The sequence below is a fragment of the Rhinolophus sinicus genome, chromosome 17 (genome assembly GCF_057876585.1).
Source record: "Rhinolophus sinicus isolate RSI-liver-muscle chromosome 17, RSI-T2T, whole genome shotgun sequence".
Taxonomy (NCBI): domain Eukaryota; kingdom Metazoa; phylum Chordata; class Mammalia; order Chiroptera; family Rhinolophidae; genus Rhinolophus; species Rhinolophus sinicus.
Genome location: NC_142517.1, coordinates 204,790,268 through 204,813,714, shown reverse-complemented (window position 1 = coordinate 204,813,714; position 23,447 = coordinate 204,790,268). Strand labels below are relative to the sequence as shown.

The following is a 23,447-nucleotide window of genomic DNA, read 5'->3' as shown; positions in this document are numbered from 1 at the left end:
ACCTTTATAAAAATAAAAAAAGCATAGCATATGGTATCAATTTAATGCACATTATTAGCCACTGCTTCTGCTCTTCCCTCTGACTTCTGCCTGCCTGAGCTGCAGCCTCCATAGAGCTTGTTGGCTGTCAGCTCCTTCCTGCCCTGGTTAGTGCCTCTCAGTGGAGCTTTCAGGACAAATCTAGGGGGCACTGCTCTGCGCTGGCCAGCACCTTAGAGTCACAAGTTTTGCTTTGTTCCCTCTTTTCTACCAAGGAAAAGTACTTGTGAGACAATAGATAAATGCCTGCCCAGGAGGATTCTAACTCCCTTTGTAAGAGAGAGACCTTCACGAGGCCCTATCACCAGCACCAGGTGCAGCCTTTGGTTAATTTTTTAGGGAGTGAAGGCTACAATGAAAATTGGGTAAAGGGGATCAAATATATGGTGATGGAAAGAGAACTGACTCTGGGTGGTGATGTGTAGATGATGTATTACAGAATTGTACACCTGAAATCTATGTAACTTTACTAACAATTGCCGCCCCAATAAACTTCAATTAAAAAAAAAAGAAAGAAAGAAAGAAAATTGGCAAGATGACACAGTAGGAGCAAAGCTTAGTACTAAAGAGTTTGAGATATGTTGTTGGTGCTCTGCCAAAAGGGGCTCATTCTTAGTTTAGGAGGCTCTATGACTTAGGTCAATTAGCAGGGCTTTTGTGAATGATGGGGAAATTGCTGGATCTTATTCAATGTGGCTTCAGCTCATTTATTCACACACAGGAAGAAGCTATCTTAGAGTTCTAGAGTGATTATTCCTGGTGTCACGAGCAAAATGTAACCTGTCACCCTAGGGCTCACCCTAAAATGCAAAATCTGATTAGGTTATGTATTATACAAAGTGCAAAATCTGATTAGTATGTATTATACAGGGCCTTTTGGTTTCTTTGTATCCCCAATCTTAGTATGTAGAGTCTAGTGCAGGGGTGTCCAAACTTTTTTCAACGTTTTTTACCAAGGGCCGTATGCGGTAAAATACACCAACAGCCGGGTCACGCACTCGAGGTGAAGTACGCATTGCCTCACCTGGTTTATTTAAGTAAACTAAATATATTTTTGGAATTTGCTGCAGGCCAATTAACAATGGATTGCGGACCGCAGTTGGCACGCGGGCCGCAGTTTTGACACCCCTGGTCTAGTGCTTCTTAAAATGTTCCTCTTATGGTGGTACCATCTTTAGTTGAGATCCTGCTCCAAGAAGTAGAGCAGAGTCTTAAAGCCCTGCCTTTCAAAACTTTTGTTTAGGCTGTTGAGTAAACATGGAGAGTGTTTGAATGCATATCCTGTTTTGATTCAAATAAGTGATGTGAGAGGTGCATAAGAGCTGGGTTTTGAATCCAAACTGCCTGTGTGACTTCTGGCACAGTGACTTAACCTCTCTGTGCCTCAGTTCCTTCTCTCTACACTAGGAATAGTAAGAGTGCTTATCTCACAAGGCTGCTGTGAGAATGTAATGAATTCATATATTAGACACATAAAACTGCTTGATAGTTATCACTCCATAAACGTTAGGTGCTATTATTATTTTTACATTTTGGAATTAGAAGTCTTGACAAATTTGTTTTAATTTACTTTCCTGGTGACATAAAAAGACATATCGTCTTTTTAAAATTTCATTTTGTTTTTATTCCCCCCTTTTTTCCTAATCCGATCATTGCTTAGTGCAGCACTGATTTTAAGTGAAGAGGGTTATGCTTTGTTTTGTTTTTTTCTTATCGTGGGGTCAATAGGTCACCCATACCTGGCTGAACTGGGGCCCAGACCTGATCAGTACAGAAATCTCTCCCTTGCCTGCCCTGTCCAGTGTCTGTGGGCTTCTGGTTTGTAACTGGAGTTGGGTGGAGAGATTTGCTTTGGGCATTTTGGCCCAGAAGGAAATGGAGGAGGATGGCATGACATCTTCATCCAGTCCAGACTTTTGGCCTGAATTTGAATTCCTTTTGCTGGAAAAGTGAGGGCTTGATAGAGGGATCAACTCACGAGCAACTGCACTTCTCTGAGCCCAGAATGCAGCTGTGTAGGTCCAAGGGAGCCTTTTCTCCCAAGTTGATTCTAACCCCACATGGTTCTAGAAGCCCCCAGTAGTACCATTGGCGTGAACATTGGTGTTTGCCTCATGGACACGAAGCCATGGGCAGGGCACATAGGAAGACGTGAGAGCCAGACCTGGGGTGGAAGCACACAGGGTTGCCACGTGGTCGATTGCAGAATCTGTGAGGACAGAATGGGTATCTCCTGAGGACACCGAAAATCTTTTATTGGGAGCAACTTTGCAGCGATCAAGATGAATTGAATTAATTTAGGTGTATATAAGCTGAGTTTGTCTTTTTTATATAACCACAGGCTGGAGAGGATTGGGCGATTTAAGTTTCATGGGAAGTCGAGTGAGTAGACATAGACAATAAATCAAAAGGCTTAAATTGGTAGGATGTCCTCTACATTTTGAAAGCAAGATGACATCATCAAATTGTAAATTTTTTGTCTAGACCAAAATTGAACAGAAGAATCAAGTATTTCGGGGGTGACTCTGTTTTGAGTCTTTCTTTGAATCTAGGCTTCTAGTTGTGTGTGTTATATGCCATTGACTCCGCTCTGATTCATGGCCACCCTGTGAATGACTGACGTCCACAGGGTCCTATCCTGCTCAGCTCTGGCACACAGTCATACCTGTGGCTTCTTTCCTGGAGTCAGTCCATCTCATATTTGATCTTCCTCTTTTCCTGCTGCCTTCTGTTTTTCTCAGCATTAAAAGAATAAATATCGTATCAGTCTTCTGCTTTTGGAGGATAATTGGGGGTAGTGGTGAGTTTAATTAGTTTAGAAATAATTTTTCATTATCTAGGGCTTCTATTATGTTTCTATTTCATATTTTTCTGAAAGAAATTAAAGAGAAGAAATAAGGTGTGTTTTCCATGAGATTTAGCCAGGTCTATTAATTTTCTCATTTTATACTTGTACAAAAAGAAAAACTAGAACGTGTTTCTTTGTGTCACAAAGTGCATTTTCTTAGTGTGTATGTTTCTCTCTCATATTTGCGTGCATGGGTGCGTACACACACACACAGACACAAACTTTGCAGACAAAGAATTTTAGGCAGGTGGTGGAGTTGTATATCTATATATTAGGACTAAGGTTTGATTGTTGGGAAAATGTAGCATCTCTCCCAGCTTGTTTGTTTTTTAACTGAATCTGTTTGTTCAATGGGAGGAAATATTGTCTTGCTGCAGGGTGGTTCCTGGTAGGTGGGTGAGTTCTTTGATGGAATCAATGAGACGCTTCAAGCGCCATCTTTTCCTTTAGCTACTGGATTGAATTGCCACCAAGCAGAGAAGACTAGCTGGAGAGAGATGGGCAACATCCAGTTTGAGTGGCTCTGTGGACACTTGAGGCAGGCAGTGGAGGACTCCCTGGCACAGAAGCAGCTTCATCTGCCAGCTCTGTGATTGCACGATCAAGGCATGCTAGGCAGACAGCGACTGAGAGACAAGGTGATAGGAGCTGGAGGAGAAGGCTAATCCATGAGGGACAGTGCTGGGGAGGCAGAGCGTGGGCTTCAGACATCTGTGTAGTTCCGGCCTGAGTCCAAGTTCACAGGTAGGAGAAGACCAATGCTGCAGCTGAAGACAGTCAGGCAGAGAGAGCAAGTTCTCCCTTATCCCTTTTATTCTATTCTGCCCCTCCATTGGGTGGGCTCACCCACGCTGGCCAGGGCAATCTGCTTTATTCCATCTCATGATTCAAATGTTAATCTCATCCAGAAACATACTCACAGACATGCCCAGAATGTTTGAGTAAGGATCTGGAAACGCCATGGCTCAGTCAAGTGACACAGAACTAACTGTCACACCACTTTGATAGGATGAGGAGGAATGAGCTGAACCAGCATCAGCTCTGCCACTGTCAGGTCCACATAGGTCCTTTAGGTCCTTGGAGATCTTATCCCATTAAGCATCTCAGCCTCCCTGTGAGGCTGGTGATGGAGAGAAAGTGAGAGTGTAAAAGTATAACAGAAGGCGATTGGGAGAATAGCAGGTGAGCTCAATCAAAGAAGTCAACATACATAGACCTGTATGTAAGATCCAGTGAATTTATAGGGAAGATTTTCACCTTTGTAAGGAGGGATCTCCTAAAACAATGAAAATAAGTTGTTCTTTAAAAAGGATGTGCTTTCCTAGCCTGAATCTGTGAGTCATGGTTTCTGAATCTCTGTTTTAGGTATATGAGTCTCCGGGGTCTAGAGCATCAGACAGTCACCTTTCAAAGGGTTTTGAAGGATATGGACTGGACATTTTCCTTGTTCCTTTGCTGGCCACACGGACCTCCTTTCGGATGCTGCTCACAGGTCTGCACCCTGTGATGCATTTTCTGCTTACCTGGGCTTATGGCCTCCATGGTTCTATCCTTCTGCTGAGCAAATCACAGAGAGGCGATTCTGAATCTTTCTGCTGGAGAGTAATTGCACACTTTTCACTGCTAGTAGTACTGCACTTGGCTGAAAGTAAGACTCTCTTGACTGCTGAGCAGGTGCTACTTGAAAAATAAGGGAGGAATGTCTTGCTTTTCCTTAATCCATCAACATTTGAAACCTTTGCTCCAAAGAAAGTGCCCTTTTCCTAAAAATAAATACACTTGCTGAAGTGATCATTTGTTTCAAAACAATCCTAAGACTCTGCTGTATTTCTTATTCTTATTTTCCCAATATTCAAAGAGAAAGAAACTTCCTTCTTTTTTCTTCTTGTAAGAATACACTCATCATGAAACCTATATAATTTTACGAACCAATGTCACACAATAAATTTAATAAAAATTAAAAATAAAATCTAAATGCTAAAAAAAAGAATACAGTTATCAGCTGTGACTTTAACTAGACATCCTTCAAAACTACAAATACACAAGCCTCTATATTTTAAGTACCTGCTTCTGTATATTCTAAATATTTGATATCATTTTATTTTCTTAAATCTAGTAGGAGAACCCTGTAGGATATTTTTTCAATGTGATAATTCTGATATGGAGACAAATAGTGACAATATTATCAAATCGTCACACTATTTCCTTGGGCTGAGCTTAGTAGTTAGGTAGCAAGAGAGCTATGCTCCCAAGATGACTTTTAACTAAGAATATAAAAATGTGATGGGACTGGTCGTTAAAAATTACTTTCACATCATGCACTGGTTTCTATTTAGAAATAAAAGGTAAATATGACATTTATAGCTCTTGAATGATGACAAATGTGATTGCCAACAGTGTTACTTCATAAGAGCTGCTGCTTGCATATGGAGGATAATGTAACCTGTCACACTTCCTCTTAAATTCTTGGGTATAGGTGCACCAGGAGAATTAGACTAGGATTTTTCACATATCACTAACACAGATTGATCCAATCAGCTTGAAGGGGTGGATTTGATCACAAACAGGATCTTGGCTGGATGTATCTTAAAACTAAATTTACTCTTCAGTATATGAATGTTATTTAGTCAGTTGCATATGCTTATGGAAATCTTTTTATTTTCCATTTAAATTAGCATTGAGCCAAGGGCAAATGTATTTATTCATTGATCTTCTTTTTAACTTTTTAGTATAAAATAATTTCAGACGGAAAAATGTTGAAAAGCTGTTTAAAATATTTCCATATGTACCTTTCACCCATATTTCCCAAGTATTTATTATGCCCCTTTATTTTGGAGTATAATTCCTACAAACTAGAATATTCTTTTGTGGAACCATTCTTTTGTATTCTTATATATTCTCTTATATATCCTTATATAAGGATATTCTCTTATGTAATTATCAAAATCAGAAAATTAACGTTTATAAAATACTGTTATCTAATCTATAGACCTTATATATATTTTCACATTTATAAAATAATGTACTTTAATCAAAAGAAAAATAAATGATAGCCCAGCATCCAGTCAAAGATTACATGCATTATCTCTTTCGTGTGTGTTAACCTAGAATAGATCCTTGCTCTTTCTCTGTCTTTCTGGCCTTTATGTTTTTGAAGTTTCAAAAATGCCCCTCCAGTTGGGTTCCTCTATGATTAGGTTCAGGTGATTGGCAGGGAGGTCACAGAAGTGATGCCGTATCCTTCACTGTCCACACGACTTTATCATGTGGTTGTGACAGAGTCTTCTAGGTTTCTCCACTGGAGATTTATTATTCTCCATTTGTAATTAATAGGTGTCTTGTGGGGACATACTTTGAAGCTGTATAAAAGTCCAATTTTTAGTTAACATTTAGTGTTAGCATTCATTGATGCTTCATTGATTTTGCTGGAAATATCTATTACTTTGGTAGTTGCTAAGTGGTGATTTTCTAATCTCATCATTTCTTCTACCTTTATTGCTTTGCATTCTAAGAAATTTTCCATCCATTAGTTTATCTGTTTACCTATTTATATCAACATTAACTCATGGATTCTTTCTTATTTGGGGGTTGTAATCGTTACTATCATGATATATTTTGGTGTTCAATTGTCCCCAATTAGGCTAACAGGGCCCCCTTCAATCTGATGCTCCATCCTTTGGACAAGTTTCTGTCACTCTTTGAACACTTTCCTACTGTGTCACAGCACGGTGTTGCAGGATCATCTCATGCTTTTCATGTGCCAGCCCTGGAATCAACTATTTCTCCAAGGACAGCAGGTTCCTTTCAGTGGGGAATGATATTTAGAAACCAGGATTTGAGCTTTGGTATGCTCATTACTACTGACACGTCACTGCTTACAGAATCTCTCCGTGAGCACTGCTAAGAAATATATGTATGTGGGTGTATGAATGCATTTATACACAAACACACCTCTATGTCAGTATCAATGTCTGCCTGTCTATATATTGAAAACCACAACTTGTTTCGATTACTCCCATTCCAGTCTAATGCCACTGGATTCTTTCTAGCCTTCTTCCTTTTTATTTACATTTGTAATTCCCTTCTCCAACAGTGTGAAAGCTGGTTCTCAATATTTACAACAGAGTTATTTTTCAACTTAATCCTTTAGTACACATGAAGTAGGTTCAGAATTGCAAATTGACACCACTTTGGAAAACAAGTTTACTAACTAAATCTCAATATTGGTTTAGAGTTCTTTCTGTCTTTAGCCTGAGAGCATATAGTCAAAATACTGTGTTAAAATGTTACTTGTGTTTCTTTTTCCTCTCTTCACTATAGTTATGTTTTTAATTTGCAGTAGGTTAGATGTATTCATTTTTATGTTTGTTCCATTCTAAATTTTTCTTCCCATCCCTCTGGATTACATTACTTTTGTTGATATGATTTTAAATCATAACTATACAAAAAGATATGCTTGGAAAAATGTCACTTTTCCAATCTTTTTACCCTATTCCCTCACCCCCATCATTTCAGCCCTGTTCCCAACTACCTCCTGTTGGTAACCAATCCCTGGTTTTCCCTCTTGTGTCTCTTTTTTCATAAAGGGGTAGACATAAATAAATAAATAAATAAATATATATTTATTTATTTTTTTACTTACCCTTTTTGCTTATGTAAAATAGATAGGTTTTGTTCAATTTGCTTCTTTTCACATAACATACCCTGTAATTCACTCCACATAAGTACATACACTTTTTTTTCTCATTCTTTTTTTACACATCTGTAATAGTACATGAGACGGATGTGTAATTTAGTCAGCTGCTCTCTTGTATGAGCATTTAGATTATTTTGCACATGTTAGAATTACAAATAGTGCTATAATGGATAAACTTGTAGTTATATATTTTCATATTGATGGAAGGTTTTTTCAGGGTAAATTCCTAGGAAGGGCATTGCTGGGTGAAAAGGCATGCATAGTTTTGTTATATATTGTCAATTCCCTTCCAAACAGTGACTATATGAGAGTGTCTGTCTCTCTACAGCCTTGCTAACACAACATGTGCCATACTTTTTAATTTTCACGAATCTGATGGGTGAAAAACATGTGTCAGTATAGCTTTAGTTTGCATTTCTCTGATTATAAGTAGATCTTATAAATAAGAATCAGGTAAGACAAATTCTGGGAGTTTCATTTTAGTTTTCTACAAAATATATCAGTATTCCAGTCGACCACACATTTTTTTAAGTCTACAGCAAATACTTCCCTCATATGTTTAAAAGAGTTGCAAAGACTATACTATTGTATTTTAAATACTGTAATTTTAAATAAAATTGCTACATTAATCTTTTAAATGTAGTCAGTATAATCTAAATATCAACTAGCATCCCTTTTTTAAAAATCACAAACAAGCTTTTCTTTAACAACCATAAATTTTATAACTTTTACCTTTTTTTCCTGGTCTCTAAGAGCCTTTCTATTTCCCTTCCACGCCACCCCCCACCAAAAAAAAAAAAAAAAGAAAAAGAAAAAAAAATCATCCTAATATAAATGTATGCTTGAAAGTCTTCTATTGATTACCCTATGAGATTACCCAAAGAATTAGATATTCAAATCAGAAATCTCATCGAATACCAAACTTTACTAATAATTTCAGGGAAACAAATAATCAGAAGTCACCAGCAAAACATGGTGAGATCTAGGGCTGTGAGTATAGCTCTTTCTTGCAGCAATATAAGTGGTCTAGTCCAAATTAACACAGAAGATACCTATGTAGTTATATTATTTATGCAGAAGAGAACCCTTTTAATCTTGAAATACCTTTATGTTTTACTTATTTACATAGCCTATGAGATGTTTTGCTGGGAGCCGTGTGCTGCATAACTCCACAGATTTCAGGCTTGTTGACCACGAGCAATTCTAGGTAAGCAGGTACATCCTGCAAAAAGCATTCTCTCCATAAGGACTTACCTGCTACCAAACAGCAGAGGGTCTGCCATTAACAAGTTGACAAGGAGATTAGCCTACAGACCATTTCTTTCATTTCTGGATCACCTTCCTTTTCCCCAGTGAAGGGAGGAAATGGATTCTAGAACTGTTATTTAATCATTTATGTCCCACCTTATCATATTTCCTCTGCAAGAAAACGATATAAATAATTGACATTTTCAAAAATTATTTCCTGTGACCGTATGTCATTAAGTTTAAGTATGTCTCTGATTTGAATTATCTATCCAATTAGTATACATACCCATTGATCAGAACAATATAAACATATCACACATTTTGATAAATAATTATAAATAAAAGGTAGTTTAGTTAGAGAAAAATAACTCTGAATGAGATGGATGAGATGACTTTTTTAATTGAAATTTTTGAGATAATTGATTTGCACACAGTTGTTAAGAAATAATGCAGAGAGGTCCCATAGACACTTTATCAAGTTTTCTCCAAGATAACACTTTACAAAACTATAGTATAGTATCACATCCATACAATCCACCAATCTTATTAAGATTTGCTGTTTTACTTGTACTCACTTATGCATGTGTATATTTAGTTCTATACAATTTTCACACGTGTAGATTCATGTTTCCACCCCACAGTCAATACTAAACATGTCTCTCACAAAAATGACCCCTCTTGTTGCCCTTTTATAACCACACCCACCTCTTTCCCATCCGTCACTCTCATCCTTACTCCCTGGCAATCACTAATCAGTTCTCTGTTTCCAAAATTTTGTCATTTCAAAAATGGTGCATAAATGGAGTCATCATGTAACCTCTTGGGGTTGTTTTTTTTTGTTTGTTTGTTTATTGTTCACTCAGTAGAATTCCCTGGAGATTCATCCAATTTGTTTCCTGTATTGATGGATCATTTCTTTTTATTGCTGAGTATTATTCCATGGACTGGATGTACCACAGTTTACTTAACCATTCACCTGTTGAAGGACATCTGGCATGATTCCAGTTTCGGGCTGTTACAAATACGGCTGCTGTAAACATTTATGTAAAAGTTTTTGTTTGAACGCAAGTCTTCATTTCTCTGGAATACTTAGTAATTTCATGTTTAGTTAGTGGCCAGGTTACCTTTCTCATTTCAAACCTCTATTGACCTTCTATTAAGAGCTCTAGACTTGTAGCCAATATTTTATTACTTCCAACCAAACGTTGTCTCAACATTATTTTTTCTAAATGTTTAGTGTCTTCGCTCGTCTGTCGCTAACAAGTTGTGCACTAAGGAAAATGAATTGATAAAGTTCTATAAGGACAAAAATTGGTTACCATTTTTCCCCACCACATTGTTTGTCCCTTAAATCCATTTGTTAGGATAATGCTTAACCAGTGTGCTTGCTATCGATTTATCATGTAGAGAATTTTCTCACTGTGAACATTTTATGATGTAGAGAACGCCACTGAATTTATTTACTTTTCCAGTATATTCTACTGATCAGAAAGCAGAAGGGGAGACATCAGACTTAGCATGAAATAAATTGTCCTTGTGCCATTGAATGGAAGAATGCCAAATTTAGCCATCATTGGGCCAGCTCACCAAAAGGGGTTGGATGAGGGAATGTATGTTTCACTGTGGTGTCATTTTTATTAAGTGATTTTGTCTTCAGGGGCATACATCGGTGCCTTTCAGATAAATCCCTTCTGTCTTTGACAGTGACAATGACAATATTTTTAAGCTTCACACAGCTAAGAGCCAATTGACAGGACAAATTGCACATTGGGACTGCTTTGATAAGCTCAAGATGGGATGCACCATTTCAAATCAATCTGCATCATTGGAACTAAGTTATAATATGAATAACAGATACAAATCTGTCACATAAATACCCAACTGTGAGACACATGCTGTATTTAACAGCTGAAGCAATGTTAATCTCTGTTAGAGTGCAGATAGTACTTAATTATTCCTCGATATTGGGTCTTAATAAATTTGCTTTTCCCCCCATGATACACGTTTACATAAAAAGAAAATGTATCCCTTAGTTATATTTCTATTAATATTTTATAGATGTTATCAATATAGCCCATGCAAATACTTGGAAAGAACTGCTAAACAATAACAAATATTCTCAATATCTGTAGCCTTCAGACAGTTACTGGAATTTTAAAAATATATCATTAAACAAAGGCGTATGTGTAAATGTGCCCCAGAAAATATGCACTTTAGAAAATCTGCATTCTACTGCCAAAATTGTTGCTACTACTTAAAAAAAAACCACCAAAAAACAAAACATTAAGAATTAAGCCTGTAAGCCTTTCTGGGCCTTACCATCTCCTTTGGGGTTAACAAAAGTATTAAAGTTCAAGTTCAAAAGTGTTAAAGTTCAAGCAGACTTACCCCAGGCAGCCAGGCTCACCTGCTGCCTCTTGATAAGCCAACCAAGCCAGGTCAAGCAGATATGAGACAGAAGACTTTGACGTGTAGCCTTATAGCGAACAATAAAATTGGTCCTCAATCCAGTCTAGCTGCAGAAAAGCTGGGTCAGCTCTCACTCTGATAAGGGTAAGGTAGATCTGCAAAAGAAAAAAATAGATCCCAGAATGAATCACTCTGGAAAAAAAATAACAAACCAAGTTTTGGTTCAGAATCACCTGGGCTTCTTGGGTATGACCCCCAGACGCGTGAGGGGCTAAGGAGTACGACCCTGGAGCTCTTGTAACCAGGAAGGATGCCAGGTCTGCTGGAAGATGAGTCTAGACCTCTGAGGCTGGCCTGGAAGCCTCACAACTGCCTTTGTAAGGAATGTGCAAAGTCCTGCCCACCATGGTAGGAAAATCCTGCCCACCATCGCCTTTGGCACCAAGAGCAATTCTGCATCACATGTTGTCTGGCATGTTGGTACACGACCCAAAAGAGCAGGGTTGGGGCCAACTTAGCACATGTTTAATATTTGCTCTTTCAAATTGTTGTTTGAAGTAGGGACTGTTTGCTTTGTAAAGCACCATTTCCAAGTTCTTTAGGAATGTGATGTCTGATTATTAAGTATGCATTCTTATCTCCCTCTTTCAATTATTGATGCTAGCAGCAGAATTTAAATCTTTGGGCTATGCGAACACATCTCAGGATAAGGACCCTTTAACTCTGACTCAAAATCCTTTTCAAAATGTTTAACAAGCCCTGGTAGAGTGTCTGTCAGGTCCACGTCCTTGACCAGGCCATGGTCTCAGGGTGGACACTTGAAGAAATGGCCAGAGAGAAGGTAGATGATATAAAAATGAAAAGTAAGGGGCCTGGATGATACTCTTCAGGGGGATACATTGCAGTAGTGGAAAGAGCCTTGGTCTTGAGGTGGAAGACTGTTTTATTTTTCCTTTTCTTCAAAAAATAATTATTTATTTTTATTAAATGTGTTGGGGTGACCTTGGTTCGTAAAACTATATAGGTTTCAGGTGTACATCGTCTATATATTGCATTGTGTGTTCACCCCCCAGAGTCAGTTCTCCTTCCGTCACCATACATTTGACCCCCTTTTGTTCCATGTCTTGCTCTCTGAGCAAGATGATTGGGGGTAAGTGCCCTTATCTCCTTGGATATCAGAATCACCATCTCTGCATCAAAGACATGGTTTTCGCTGGGCATGAATGGCACCACTTAGCTCTAAAAAGCCTGTAATGTTGATGCTCGACCTTTGAACCATCAGGAATTAATTGCAATGTAATTACCAGTACTTTGAGTTTAAATGCTGGAAAACTTTGCTCGTCAGATTTCTAAAATAGAGAACTAAGACCCTGAAGAAAAGTAGAATAGATGCTGGGCAGCCTCAAACAACTTATAGTTTTGTTACAAGATGACAAGGAAGGCAAATTGGGTTGATATGCATGGAACATCCTGAGAATGAAAATGCGGGTGTCGAGTGTGGCCAGGTTCCCCATCTGTCCAGTCACAGGGCAAATGTAAAGTCACCGATGACATACTAGCTGCCAATCCATCTTGTTTGGGAGGCAGTGTCTGCCTTCAGCTCTTACCTCCATGTCTTCTTAGCTCCCATGTGCCTTCTCCCTCTCCCTTTGTCCTCTTCCAGAACCCTTCAACTGCCTGGCCTTCTGCTTTAGGAGTGTCTCAGGAAGCCAAACCACAGTGAGTGTAAAGACAAATGAGCCTTCATGGGCCACAGCTTGAGCCAAAGAATAAACTCCAAATGAGGATTTGACTTTTGTCCTAGTTGTGCCCTGTGAGGGGAAAGACCTTTTGAACCCAAGAGAAGTTTTCCAATTCATCGAAAGTAGTCACGGAAGCACATGTGTGCCCATCTCCCTAAGGCCATCCTTGCCTATGTAATGTTGGGTTCTGTAAATTTAATGGTGGGCATCATCTGTACACTTGGAATGTAAGCGCCAAGAGGGCAGAGCTTTACCGATTTTGTTCATTAATATACCTGGTTCCTCGTAGGTGCTCAACAAACACTTATCAAATGAATGTACAGCTAAGGAAATTTAATTTTCAAGCCCAAAGCTTATATCCCGTTTACATTTCACATAATGACTTCATAGATTTCACTGTGAACAGCATTCGATACCTTCTTTATGGCTTAAAGCATGTAATACAGGTTAAAGGTCATGATTAGCATTATATTTGTGTCTGCGTTGTGGGTGGTCAGGTACTTGGCATGTGGATTCATCCCCACTCTCCAAAGTGACTAGTGAGTTTGTGCTCCTCTGTAGCTGGCAAGGGAGGAATAGATTCAAGCTGGGATCATAAATCTCAGGGTTTTGTCATTTCCCCTTTCTCTGAAATGTGCAGGTGGGAATTAATAAGGGAGCAGAAGAGCATGACTGGGGTATCTGGCCCCAGGTTAATAGCAGTTTTTTGCTCATCTTCTGCCTTGTAACCCGAAGGCTCTTAGGATTCCCGGTTAAATTGTCTCCATCCTGTGTTCATATCATGTTATTTTATGTCAGCTGGGGAAAGGAAGTCTCCTACAGATAATGAAAGAACACCAAGACCTTTTATATCCCCAAAAATGCTTCTGGAGAGACTTTGCTCTTGATGAGTTGCCCTGGAGAAACCCCACAGTAAACTGAACCAAAGCCGGGCTAGTGAGGTTGTAGAGGTTTATCCAGCTGTGAAGGTTGAAAATCCCTAGGAAACTAGGTGCTTAGGGTCTTCTGTCATCATCCATCCCATCTCACATCCTTGTTTAGGGACCCCTGTCATTCCATCCCACTGCCGTTTCTAGGGTGAGGTGAGCCAGGGTCCTAAATAAGGGTTTTTCAGGTCAGAATGAAATATGGACCAACCACCAAGAGGAGGGAATGGAATGGCACCAGCTTAGCCAGAAGGACACATGTCAGGCAACTCAGGTTTGTTTTGCCACACAGGAGCAGGGAATGGTGACTCAGGAATGGGATGCTGGCTTGGGTGTTGGAAAACTCGTGGGTGGGAAGGAGAGATTCTGAGGACACTAGTCTCTCCTCACCTGTTGGTGTTAACGCTGCTGAATCTGGCGGGCGCATTGGTTCCATGGCCTCCATGTATTTTCACATGCTGTGAATATTCTCAAATAGTTTTTTTTCCCACTGGGATTTGGGTAAAGCCCATTCACACATATTGCAAACTTCTGTGTCTGGGGCATCTTTATGCCATTGAAAGACATATGGGGAAAAACTTCCAGTTTTTTGGCTCTGTTTATTTCTCTCAGAATGATTCATTCTTTTTTTTTTTTTTTTTTTTTTTTGCAGTGGGGGAAGGGGAACAGGACTTTATTGGGGAACAGTGTGTACTTCCGGGACTTTTTTCCAAGTCAAGTTGTTGTCCTTTCAATCTTAGTTGTGGAGGGTGCCTTTCAGCTTCAAGTTGTTGTCCTTTCAGTCTTAGTTGTGGAGGGCGCAGCTCAGCTCCAGGTCCAGTTGCCGTTTCTAGTTGCAGGCGGCACAGCCCACCATCCCTTGCGGGACTCGAGGAATTGAACTGGCAACCTTGTGGTTGAGAGCCCACTGGCCCATGTGGGAATCAAACCGGTAGCCTTCGGAGTTAGGAGCACGGAGCTCTAACCGCCTGAGCCACCGGGCCGGCCCAGAATGATTCATTCTTAGTAAGTTTCTTGCCCAATGCCTGTTTCTGCAACCATAGAAAAGATGCTAGTGTTTATTGGCTGCATATTTCCAACTGGTTGTTACTCCTTCTGAAGACTCTTCTTGTTTTCTTCCAAGTCCCTTTATTCTAACACCCCGGGTGGTGACAGCTTAAAATAAAATCTGTGTATGATTTTGGATATTTAGTGACTGGTTTCTTGAGTCGCTGTCTCTTGTCTCCTTTGTGGTGCTGGAAGATTGCAGCTCTTAAGGATGAGTCTCAGAGGGACTCGTTCATCTAGAAGACATTCACCTCTTTCATAGATGGGCAGACAACGACCCCTCATTAGCCAGACCTGACATCGGTACCCAGGTCTCTTGGTGGTGGAACCTCCCGAAGCAGCCTTGCACATTGAGTCCTGTGTTCTTACTCACAGCGGGGGCAGTACCCACAGAGCGCTGTGGAAGGAAGTCTCCCACACGAGGAAGACTCTGGCAAAAAGTGGTCTCTCTCTCTGCATATTTAGAGTAAATTCCTGAAAGTGTTGACGTAGAAGGATACAGGAATAATGTCCCTATTTCAGGGTTTCTGTTTATTGAGACACATGTACTCTGTGGTCCCATATCCACAGAGGGCATGCCTGCACGCACAGCATAACTGAATCTGTGTTATTTTGAGACAACTAATTTTAAAAAAAGCTCTTACTCTCTCTCCCTTGAAAAGCAGAACCATAGGCTATATTTCTACTGAGACAGGTAGATAGATAGATAAGATAGATAGATAGAATATAGATGATAGATAGATAGATAGATAGATAGATAGATAGATAGATAGATAGATAGACAGACAGACTGCTTCAGGAGGTTCCACCAACATCGCTATACACCAATGTCAGGTCTAGTTAATGAGAACATTATTCTCCTACCCACCTGTGAAAGAGGTGAATGTCTTCTAGTTGAATAAGGCCCTTCTGAGCCTCATTCATTTATGTACATACTCACCTTTTTTTTGAGTGTGAATAGTTTTTTGTTTTATTTCTTTTTTTTTCAGTGACTTATAGTCAACAATATGGGTTAATGCCAGGCCCTGGAGAACTTAATGGGAGATTTAGAAAATATGCAGACAGGTAGTAAATAACTGACTTATTAAGGGAAAGTACACAGGCACAGTCAGGATTCCAGAACATGGGCCATTAGGGATGGTTGCAGAGCTGATTTAAAGGGTTCATTCTCAGGGGAAACTGCCTTGGTACATCATTTTATCATTTTGCATTCCTTATTTAAGGAAACTCTGTTTAGATAATTCTTTTTTTAATTAAAGTATATTAGGGTGACAATTGTTAATGAAGTTACATAAGTTTCAGGTGTACAGTTTTTGTTTCATTTCTAGAGAAACTCTATTCAAATATTTTTTCCTATATTTTTTTAAGAAGTGCCAACTTGTTAACATTATTTCTTTGTATTTATGTAATCTCATGGGATTTTAGGCAACATTATCAACTCCACAAAGGTAACAAAACAAGAATGTCATTGAGTTGCAAGGTTCACCCAGTGGCGTAAGTTAGAGCCTCAGACTCCTGTTTAGTGGTGACCAGATCCTGCAGGAACCAGAGAATGGTTCACTATTGGGACTGTTTTGGAAGGCTTAGGTCCTTTTAATCAAATAGAAGACTCAGACAAGAGCCTTGTCAAGGCCATTGGTGAAGAGACCACAGTGCAGTCAGGCAGCAGGACTGGAGCTGCTGTCACGAGAGAATCAACCCTTCTCTGGCATTTCAGGAGCACATATGCTAGTTCCGTGCTGGCAGGAAGGGCTCTTCTGTCCACCACAGCCTCTGTGGCCTCCACTGCAAATTCCAATTGAGAGCAGACGAACATGGTGGGTCCCCCGGTGAACATTTGGTGCAATTGTCGGCCCTCGTCAGTATCAGTGGAGAGGAGTCGAGACATAACCCATTTTTAGTGCCCCTCCATCTGCAGGCTTGGTGATGTTTCGCAAGATGAAGCTCATGGAATATTCAGAATGAGTACTGTAAATTATGTTTATGCTTCTCTTTTCCCAGAAAGCTTTTGGAAAAATGCTAAAAGTCTGGAGTTCTTGAGATTAAGTTTTATTTTCTTTGATTTCATTTTAAATCTATTATGCATTTAATTTTTAGTTTTAGAAAACATATATTATAAAGAGGTAATATATGTATTATATATTAAATATGTATAATTTATAATAATATTTTATTATTTGTGCTCCATTTTACCTGAGAATTTTAGGTTTCTGAATCTTACTTTCTGCAGTTATGAAACAAGAATACAAATTTAAAGAAATGCTTAGGCCTATATTGTCATGGAAAAGGGTGGCGTTTATGCAAGTACCAGACAAAGGAATGCTGCTCATTCTTTGGAAGGACCCACTGTATTTGGATGCTCATATGAATTCAAAATTTCTCTTGCAGTCCAAAGATGGGGGAAAAATGAATAAATAAATGGCTGGAAAGTGAAATCAAATGTAAATAGCTCTCATCTAATGGCAAAATGGCTCAGGAGTTCCATAGGTGTCTTTTTAGGCTGTCTTTTCTATGCAATTTTCTTCACAAATTGTCAAATGTTCCTGAAATCCCAACCCTTGGCAGTATAAACTACATATCCCAGGGTCACCTAGTGACCTAAGGTTCTTGTCTTTAAAAATGGGTTAGTGATAAGAATATTCCATCCTGACTCACAGGGTTGTCAATGGATCTAATAGACACAAAGTGCTTTTGGAAATATTACTATTTAGTATCTGTGTGGCTTGATTTGGCTGTGGATATAGGCACAAATGGTGACTTGGCTTTATGCTTGAGGTGTGATGTGCTATTCAGGTGACACCAGTGAAACTGGACCACTGAATAAAGCCGACTTGCATAATAAGTTTAATACCAAGAGATGACATCTCTGTATTATATTGTACTTCAGCATTTTAAAATTGTTTTTATAGAAATCTACATATTATTAACTAGCTTTTATTATTTTCTATTAAGTTTTTGAGCTACTAATCTCTGCTCCATTCTTCTCTCAAGCACACTTCAAAAATACAACTTTTTATCTCTTAAAATCTTTAGTTCTTAAGTAATAAGTATTTATAACAGAGGGATACCTTTCGTCTTTATTGTCAAAATTTTACTACTATGAAATTGCTTTCCATGGCAGTGAATCATGAATCATTTACAACTTCTAGTAACATTCTTTTTTTTTTTTTTTTTTAGTAGTAACATTCTTTAAACTCATCTTTTAGTTTTGTCGCAATAGAAGGCACTGCATAATTATTTAAAACTTGTATGTGAGGGGAAGTGTATACAAGCTTTGGGCAAATCAAAGGAAAGTGCCTCCTTGCAAAGGATTTTTATATCAAATGTAAAATTACTTCTGGTTTCAGTAGCTAGTAACAAAGAATATACTTCCACTTCAACACTGAAACTAGTTTTTCCCATTTGCTTTTAAACTTCCAGAAGTTAATATGTCATTGAAAGGAATGAGGTATTGACACATGGTAAAACTTGGATGGAACTTGAAAGCATTATGCTAAGTGAAAGAAGCCAGCCAGAAAAGGTCACATATTATGTGATTCCAGTTATATGAAATATGAAGGCAAGTAAATCCATAGAGATGGAAAGCAGATGGGTGATTGCCAGGGCCCCAGGAGCGAGGACGTGGAGAGTACCCGCTTAATGGGTACTATGTCACTTTTGGGGGGATGATGAAAATATTTTGAAACTAATAGTTAGAGCTGATAGTTGTACAACATTTTGACTACTAAATGCCACTGAATCATATACTTTGAATTGGTAAATTATATGTGCTGTGAATTTCACTTCAATAAAAGGAAACAAAGCTGTTAAAAATAATGAAGGTATCATAAAGTAACATATACAGAAAGTTCATTTTCAGTAACTTTATTCAAGGACCCTGGACTGTGCATTTTCTCACAAAGCCACCTTTATTATGTGACTCTAATCCAGACCAGGAGCCAACCAGTTGTCCTCGTTGGGGAGGACAGGCTCACAATGTCTGTCTGAATCATTTTCCCCTTTAATGTATTGGCAAGTGTCATCAGTTTTATCTCTGTTGTATTGCTCCCATCTGTCTCATCCTGTCCTTCCTCACTCCTTCCACTCCTAATGCAGGCCATCCTTGCCTCCTGGCTGTGTTGTTGCAACAACTGGTTGTCCGAGCACTCTGCTCTTAGTCAGCCCTCCCCACCCATCTTTCCTCATGGCATCACTCAAGTCCTCTGAGTTCACAACCTTGATCAAATCCAGGCACTGCTTGGACCATAGATTTTCAGTGGCAATCCATCAAGAGCAGAGCAGTCCCCGCTTCTCAGACAGACTGCATGCAGGGCCATCCCAGTGTCCAGCCTGTTTTTATCCAGTGGTCATGCACCTTCTGTCTCTTCTCCAGGGCTGCCCTGCCACAAACGAATGTGTGGTCAGGCCAAAGTGGCCTATTTGCCAAAGAGGTGGGGACTTTCCCCACTGCAGCCCTTTCTGTTGCCTCCTTTTCTCACCACCTTGACTTGCCGGGCCCCTATCTATATGTTGAGGCCCCGATGCCTTGAAATCCAGTGACTGTCCTCCCTGAGGTCTTGTGCCAGCAGGATGCCATCACTCCCTCTGATGAACGCTCAGGATGCTTTGTGGTACCGTTTGCCTGCCTTTTTCATGGTCTGCCTTGCATCATAGTTCTGTCTGTGTGTTTGTAAAGGATTAATGCTGTGGCTAGAACCACACACCTGGTGACCTGTGGAGCTAGGGTTTAATTCTCGACTTTCCCCACCTCAAAGATAAATATCCAATTCCTTCCTTCCTATTGATTTTTGGACCTCTCCATCTTCGTTCTTCCCCTCCCACGTGCCCACCTGGCCCACAGCCGTTGTGTATAATAGGTTCCCAGTAAATATTTCTAGAATGTGCAGCACTTACGACTCTTTCCTAAGAAGTTGTATTTTTCAAGGGATTACCCAATTAACTCTTGTTTAAGAGATAAAGCATGAGAACGTGCAGCAGTGTTTAACTTCTGTGTTCTGAAATTTTTGTACATGGCCTTTATGGTCCCACTAAATATAAACATTCATTTGGAATCCCTATGGCCAAGTATCCTTTCTCAGTTGTCACCATTTCCATGGGCTTTTTTCCAAGCCTTTCTTCCTCAAATTCGTAGTATTTATATCTGTTCTACTAATTTTGAACTTAATTACATACTATTTTGTATTGTTCCTTAAATGATTTCTTCAATGTTATGCATTTCCATAATGGTAGCAGTTACATCTATTTTGATGAATGAAAAAAGAGTGAAAGAATGAAAAGCCCTTCTTGGTAGACCCTAAGCAGGCTTTTAAAAGGACACTATTTGAATAACTTGGAATTACATTTCTTAGTTTTAGTATCAAACCTAGCTGTTTGATAAACCAGCATGTTAATCTTACCCCATCTGTAGGTCTTTCATATATTATCCCTATAACCAAATGTCCCATCAGTTCAAAAACTGTTTAGATTGTAAAACCTATATTTTCAAAGATTATCTTAGATGGAAAATAGTCACGTTTTAGGCCATAATTTAAACAAATCATTTTTTTATGTGTGTCATTGGCATTTGCTAGAAGCAAGTAGCTTAAGTGAAATCAAACACTGAGAGATATGGAAAGAGAACCAGGCTAAGAGATACGTTTAATAAAGATTTTGCTTTCAGACTACCATCCTTTTGATTCCTTCTTATCATTAAATTCTGCGTGTTGTTTGGTTGCAAATAAACTTCAAGAGGCTCTATAATTTTAAAGAAATGTTGAATTATGCAAAAGATCATAATTGGTCACTCTCATTTGGGTTTAACAGGGTGGTAGGAAGAGGAAGAGTAGTTTTCTACGAACTGGATTTTTAGAATCCAACTCTATTGAAAGAATTTCAATACCTTTGCCAAACAGGCAACTTGTTAAGGAGAAAAGGTAAAAGTGCTGATGACAGTTATTTGTTTAGGGAGCAAGAAAGATGTCTCTCCACCTTCCCAGGGTGACATCCTGACTGAGAACATCCGAATGAGCAACTGGGATGAAGAGCTTATGGTTGACCATCCCATTTTTCTTCCTCTCTTCCCTCTGCAGGTTACCTATCTGGGCAAAGTGCCCACCACAGGCATGCAGTTTTTGTCAGGCTGCACAGAAAAGCCCGTCATTGAGCTCTGGAAGAAGCACACACTAGCCCGCGAAGACGTCTTTCCAGCCAACGCCCTCCTGGAAATCCGACCATTCCAAGTGTGGCTCCATCACCTGGACCACAAAGGAGAGGCCACAGTCCACATGGATACCTTCCAGGTGGCCCGCATTGCCTACTGCACTGCCGACCATAACGTGAGCCCCAATATCTTCGCCTGGGTTTACAGGGAGATCAACGACGACCTGTCCTACCAGATGGACTGCCACGCTGTCGAGTGCGAGAGCAAGCTCGAGGCCAAGAAGCTGGCCCACGCCATGATGGAGGCCTTCAAGAAGACTTTCCACAGTATGAAGAGTGATGGTCGGATCCACAGGAACAGCTCATCCGAAGAGGTTTCCCAGGAATTGGAATCCGATGATGGCTGAATGAACTTAGGGTGCTTCAGAAAAGGCAGCATTGGTCAAGGGATTCCAGACGATAGATGAATAAGCAATGATTCAAATTTGGGATGAAAGACTGCCAAACTATTGGCTGACCAAGCTTTTTAAATTCAGAAGAGCAATTCTAAATCTAAAGAAATGTATTATTAAAGTAATTACGTTACATTGAAATCTGCTGCTGCTGTGACTGTGAGGAGGGGGGGAGTGTGGATGGGGAGGAAAGTTCTAGACTCTCTTCTTTTTTGTTTTCCCCCTCATTTCCCATTGCCTCTCTGTAGAAGATCTCCATGCTGATTTCCACCACTCTCAGGCAAATACACTGAGGCTGTAATCCGATGGACCATTCCAGTTTGCCTTATGCAACCCAACAAGAATGTTAGATGCACCTATAGGATCCCTACTCATGGCAGGGGTTGGGGGGTGTGGCAGTCTCGGGGCTAAAGGAAAACCTCAGGTGGATCTGGTCCTGAGAGTTCCTCTCCTATGGCATGTTTTAGATTCTCTCCTCAGTAAGCAAATCAGCACAGCCTTCATTGAGCTTTACAACTAACAGCCTGATAGTTGACAATTAATTCACAGTTAAAGATAATGCTTTTATTTGCATAAATATATCAAGTAGTACCCTCTTAGTGTATTCATGTCATCTATTTTCTTAGAATCCTTGCAACTACTACTAATAAATGGTAGTTCCCTTCTCCTCCCCCATCCACCGTCTTTCCCCTTCCAACCTGTGCCAACATCCCCACAAGGACAGACTCTTAACATACACTGCAGGACACCAAAAGAAAGGAAAAAACCAAGCAGATGAAATGAACCATCAAACCAGCTAGCTGTTTAACACAACCACCACCACAACAGAAACCTTGGAAAAAGGGAATGAGTTATGAGCAACTGAACAAACTCTATGCTGGCTGTCCTTTTTTCAACCCTGATTTACGGTAACTTATTGAGTTGATGGTCCTTTCTGATGAATCTTTCATGGCAAGCTTCAAATCTGACTTGGTATCACCAAGGAAGGCTTGCCCCCATCACTCAATGTTGCACTCAAAGAGGGAATGAGTTCAATCAACGTCGCTTGTCTAGAGAACCTATGTTCATCTCAATCTAAAGAGAAATCTGACCTTGTTATCTTAAAATTGGTAACATCTCAGGGTCAGGGTTGCTAGTGTGTTCACTATTTCTAATGGGAAGTTCTCACTGACAGAACCTGAGATTTTTCAGTTTCATGGCTCTTTTAATGTTGTAAGCAATACGAGTCAATGTTAAATGAAGTTGAAAGTATTTGTTAAAATACATACATTTAAGGCTGAGAGCAGATGGTTAGTTTTCCAGGTAATGCTGCTCGTTTATAAAGTCTGTTCTTACCCCTGGTAATATTAGGGGTGCTGGGGCACCTTACAGCAGCCTTATGTGAGAGCTAATTGCATCCAGAGAGCAATGGTGTTGGTGTTTTGGTCTGTGTATCTGTGTGTCCCTGTATGCGTTTGTGTGTGTGTACGTGTGCCCCTGCGTGTGGGTCCGGGTTTAAGGCATGTGGAATAAGCATGGAGTCATATCGAGGAGAACACGCCTCTTGGAGATACGCTTGCTGCTTTCCAACACATGTAAACTATTCTTTAGCATAAATGCATTCATTCTTTAATAAAACATATGTTTGCATTAATAAAGTTGAGGAGTTTCGTACTTTGTCTTTCCTTTTTTTAAGTAATGAAAACCTGAAGGACAAAAATAGACCAAATTGAGTAAGTAGGAAATTCTATCTAAAAATATGTTCAAACTTGGTTACAAATAACCCATTCCTTGATTGTGTTTAAAAATGGTATTTTATTTTCTAACACTCAATTTATATTTAATTACTGCCCCTTAAATGAGATGGTAGTGTGTCAACAATGGGAAGAGTTATTTAGTGTGCTCAACTGATTTTGGAGGTGA

At 39.5% G+C, this 23,447-nt stretch overlaps 1 protein-coding gene and 1 long non-coding RNA gene across 3 annotated transcripts in view; one reads left to right on the top strand and one right to left on the bottom strand.

The window, feature by feature from the left end:
• PID1 (phosphotyrosine interaction domain containing 1) overlaps positions 1-23,198 on the top strand; it is a 215,280-nt gene extending 192,082 nt beyond the window's left edge. For both annotated transcript variants that reach the window (XM_019737408.3, XM_019737407.3), the window contains one exon: positions 21,024-23,198. In XM_019737408.3, coding sequence (XP_019592967.2) covers positions 21,024-21,500 — 477 coding nt within the window. In that variant the 3' untranslated portion in view covers positions 21,501-23,198. The remainder of the gene's footprint in view (positions 1-21,023) is intronic.
• Positions 1-23,447, bottom strand: part of LOC141567474 (uncharacterized) — a 263,287-nt gene that overhangs the window by 4,424 nt on the left and 235,416 nt on the right. Inside the window, exons 2-4 of the long non-coding RNA XR_012490114.2 lie at positions 11,220-11,395; positions 8,838-9,002; positions 4,411-4,650 (exon numbers count right to left, since the gene is read on the bottom strand). This is a non-coding gene — a long non-coding RNA (uncharacterized LOC141567474). The remainder of the gene's footprint in view (positions 1-4,410; positions 4,651-8,837; positions 9,003-11,219; positions 11,396-23,447) is intronic.